We start from the raw sequence: 4,747 nt of genomic DNA on the forward strand, positions 1-4,747 counted from the left end.
ACACGTGAGACCCCTGCACAAACTCTATTCCCTGTTCTTGATTATGAAGCTGTCATTTCCAGGAATACATCATTAAGCAGTGTGCAAAGGCAATGAGTTTAATTACCCCTTGGCAAGGTCCTAGGCCTCATCACTACATCATATACCAGCAATTGGATTGGCCTCTATGAATGACAGAAGGTTACTTTCCCATACATAACTGGCTGTAAATAACAAAGGCAATGAATGTGGAGAGTTGGAAAACTGCCTTGAATAAATGACATGTGAAGTAATTTCCCCAGAGTTCTACTAATGCACAACATACTACGTAGATAATAGGAATGTGCAAAACCAAACAGATTTTTTTTTTATGTGTCCAAAGCTACTTTTGTCAGCTATTTTTAAAAATATATCATCCATGAAAGGGTTACTATTATGGTTATTTACATTTAATCAACATGGGATTTGTAGCATAGCAAACAGTTCCCCCACTTGCAGGACAGATATTAACATCAATTTCTACGTACCTTTTCTTTTGATTCTTGTATTCACTTTTAGTACATCAGTAATTCTGCATTGTAGTAACACAGTTATTATGAGCACACTTTTATGAAGCTGTGAATGTAAACGCTGATCTGGAAGTGCTTCTATTTTTTACCTACAGTATATTCTCGCTGCCTTTTCTTTTTAATAATTTGCAACGAATGATTATTGATGAAAACAGATTCAACAAGCATGACAAAAACATACATACAGTATCCCAGCAAGCTGTAAATACAAAATAGAGCTGCGAGACAACCACAACCCTTATTAAAGTTTTCCAACAGTAAAAGCATGGCAAAGCGTAGTAAAGCAGAGTGAAATCATAGTAAAGTGTAGTAAAGCAGTGAAAGCATGGTAAAGTGTAGTAAAGCACAGTGAAAGCATGGTAAAGCACAGAGAGGTATGGTAAAGCTTATTTTACAAAAAAACATGTTAAACTAAGATAAATGCAGGGAATAGCCATGGGAAAACTGCAACATTACAGTGGTAATCTGTTATATGGACATATGTACAGTACATCAATTTCAGGAGAGTGCTTCTTAAGAAATTATCCAAACCAAGTCGTGTAAAAATAGGCCACCACAATCGAATAGTTCCATTAACAAAAGAATGTCCTTACCAAGTTTCATCACAATAAGCTGCTCTAGGTATACATATGTATGTAAAAATAGAAGTAAAACATGTATAGACCAACGGATGCCTCCATGCATCCCCACATTCCTCTGAATGAAGTACAGATATCTTGATTTCATTGTGATTTTTTAATTATTAGAATTCTATTTAAGGTAACACAGAAAACAGGCTTGGGTTCAATATGACAACAGCTCAACATCAATACAAAAGAGTTTTGAAAACAGTTCAGCTGCATTGTAATTGTATCAATGTCATTAAAGCTCTATTAAAAGGAATCTGTGTATTAATTATTCAAAGCGTTTAGTAGGACAACAGAACTGGAACATTTATCAAATGGATTGATTCTTTCATACTTGTCAGGAGTTAATGGAAATAGTTTCTTACAGTGAGCCTTTCACTTTGCTGAACATTTTCCTTAACAACCAACGACAGAGTATGCATGATATTTCAAGCAAAGAGTAAGCTTTATCAAGAACTCTAGCACACAAGTATGCCATTCTATTATATCAATTCAAAACATGGGCTGTTTTGTGCTCCAGGGATACCAAGATAATTAGTAAGAAAGTGTTCTGAGTAGGGTAATGCAATTGCCCGTAAATGCCCATAACCACAAACCAGCACTGGTTATAATTTTTTTGGTAGACCAAAATATAAATACACTCACAAAAATCTAGTCAAAGACAGTGACAAGAAGAGCAAAGTCACACTATCACCAAGCTTCAGGTCACTGTTTAGCTAAATGTATGGCAGAGCTGTGATAGTCAGATTTCTGTACTTGCTGGACTAATGAAGATGCTCTTTAAGTTAAGAACATAGTGTGCTTGGTAAGAAATCACAGGCTAGCAGGTTTCAGAATGAGATACTCTTCCCATTTCAAATTCTGGCTCATATCTGGTGGCATATATGATGATTCACGCAGAGCTAAATGAATACGCAAACTCTTTTGTGGTGCCACATCTTCCATGACTAGCTGGGCAGGTATGTTAGTGTGCAAAACCTAGAGAGACATTCTTCTGGGATTAGGTTACTGCAGTCTGGACAAATACAGATTAACACTGCGAAAGGTTGGTCCTAGTTGTACTAATATAACTGCTGGCACACAGTGATATTGGCTTTGCACAAAACAGAGATCGTTAGTAGAAAAACTTAATTAGGAATAATTGGGTTTATGGTGAGAGGCAAGTTATTGAAGCTGCAGGACAGGAGTTTAAGCAGCTGTATCCAGAAGAGTAGTTTCTCTGTTGAATCGTCACGTTAAAATCGTCAGTGTGAGCTACATTTATAATTGTGAGCCATTTAGAGAGAGAGAGAGAGAGAGAGAGAGAGAGAGAGAGAGAGAGAGAGAGAGAGAGAGAGTTTGATTTATCAGGAACCTCTCAGTGTGCAGCTAGAATAAATACAATAGGCATGCTGTCAGGGGAGAATCTCCTTCCTCCATAGAATTGGCATACTTCATTCCAATGGCAAACTGATCACTGGCTTGTACTGGTCTTCAATCAGTAGTAGTAGTCTTGTTTTGAGAAAGGGTTGCCAGGTTGTTTAGCATGGATCCAATGCAAGAGTGTGGCTGGGAGTCCTGTCCATTTGTCTTTCTGTCCTTTACTTTTGTGTGGACATGATAAACTCAAAGTCCAGAAAAAAACAGGTTTGCTAATGTAACACTGAACACATTTTCCAGGAGTGAAATGGTTAGCCAGGATGGCTCCCTTGGGAACCCCTTACTGTAAGTGCACAAGCTCAGTAGCTTTAATGGGATCAGCAGATGGGCATGGTGAATTAGTCGGATTCTCTTCCACCCAGCCTTAAAAAGCAATCACAGAGCCGCTCAGACCACTCGCTGCTTTTCTTAAGGTGGACTCTTTGAAATGGTTTCATGTAGAGAAAGGCCTTCAGCCTCGCCATACATATTAGAGTACAATCAACATGATCTTATTTCACACAAAAAACAAACTGCAAAATACAAATCTGCCAGCTAGTTGAAACTGAAGTTTAAATACAACTTTTGACACTTCATCGTGTGATTTACATGTTCACAGTCCTTATCAGTAACTTAGGAAAACAGCCCCACTAATGCTGCATGCCTTCACATTCTGTGTGTCCAGAGAGACATGTACTAACAGCAAAGGGCACTGCCTTGGCTTGCAGTGCTGGAATGAATTAGTAAGAGTAAAAGCTTTGAATCTAGCTTTTCATCATGTTTTATAAGCCTTTATTTGTCATTTAGTTCTTAAATGTGTCTTATTAAGAGGCCTATCTCTAAAACTGGGAATTGTATCTTTTGGCTTTTGTTGATACATTCCTTGCCATACACTGAATCTTATTCTGTGGTAATAATGCTATGTGTATTTATTGATACAATGCCTCTAAGCCTACATGGTATTAGTTTGGTTAACCACTGGCTAACAAATTTACCACACAGATTTAAAGAAAATTCTACAACATCATATGTTAATTATTCAGGACTATTTTATTTAAACATTATTTTAATATTTATTTCAATGTTTTATGTAAATTTCAAAACATTTGCAGATGTTTCTTTTTTACAGACTTTACAAACTAAAGTTAAATTATTCAGCATGTTTTATTTTTTTAACAAAAAAAAAAATAATTCGAACATTTCAATTAGCAAACCTGTATGCATATGGATCTTGAACAAAGCTTCCGCCTTAAGAAAAGCACCACCTTATATTTGTTTTTCTTTTGCAAAAAATGCTAACAGTGCAAAGACAGGAAAACAAGCGCTTTTTTTGCAAAACCACTTTCCTTTGGAATATTAAACCTTTAAGTCGCCACCAAAGTCTGTTCCCCCCTGCACTTCCTGCAGGAACCGTAAATTCCAGAAAGGAGATAAGTGGCGGCACAGATGCCGGAGAACACTGCGGCTGACAGGTATGCCTTGTACAGGCAGTGGTGTCTGTACTGCTCCAAATTACAGAAGCTGTTCTTCCGCGTCTTGTAGATCATAATGCCCAGGGCTGCAAAGTAAAGCATAGTGGCCAAAAGGTCATGCACTGTGTTGCTTAGCAACCATCTGTCTCCACCCAAGAGGGGGACCAAGTCTTGCTTATCCAGGAGGGTGAGGACATAAAGAGCCAGGGTCAGGAGCCAGAAGAAGACGGATACAAAGAGAACAAAGTGAACGGAGCCCTCATACTTGTTGGCGGCGATGGTTGCCCAAAGCATGGCTCCAAGCAGGATCTGCAGTAGCCTCAGGATTCCAATGAAGCTCTTAAGAAACACTCTGTTTATACTCAGGCTGCTCTGGTGTCTCTGCTGCTCGGGGGGCATCTCCCTGCTGGTTGCCTTTCAGTTTCCAGAAGAAAAGAAAAACAAAAAACCTGTGACTCTGGAGAGGCCTGATTTTGAACGTGAGGGTTTTGAACTCTTGATTTCGTGTTTTACGTTTCCTCTGTGGCCAGTAAACTCACATCTCTTCCTTTCTTGTCTCTGTTCTCAAGAAGTGGTGGGTGGGTAAGTGGGGGTGTGTGTGTGTGTGTGTGGAGAGGAAGAGAGGGAGGGTGGCTGTCTTGAAATTCGAATCCTTCTCCTCCTCCTCTAAGGCAAGACTTCCCTGCCTATCCAGCTTTACTGA

At 38.8% G+C, this 4,747-nt stretch overlaps 1 protein-coding gene across 1 annotated transcript; it reads right to left on the minus strand.

Annotated features, from left to right (window-relative positions):
- Nucleotides 1-902: 902 nt before the first annotated feature.
- On the minus strand, nt 903-4,747 carry LOC121325270 (MARVEL domain-containing protein 1-like). The gene has a single exon (XM_041267696.1). The coding sequence runs from the start codon at nt 4,441-4,443 to the stop codon at nt 3,937-3,939; it is 507 nt and encodes a 168-aa protein (XP_041123630.1). The 5' UTR covers nt 4,444-4,747; the 3' UTR covers nt 903-3,936.

Source organism: Polyodon spathula, chromosome 13 (assembly GCF_017654505.1).
Source record: "Polyodon spathula isolate WHYD16114869_AA chromosome 13, ASM1765450v1, whole genome shotgun sequence".
Classification (NCBI taxonomy): domain Eukaryota; kingdom Metazoa; phylum Chordata; class Actinopteri; order Acipenseriformes; family Polyodontidae; genus Polyodon; species Polyodon spathula.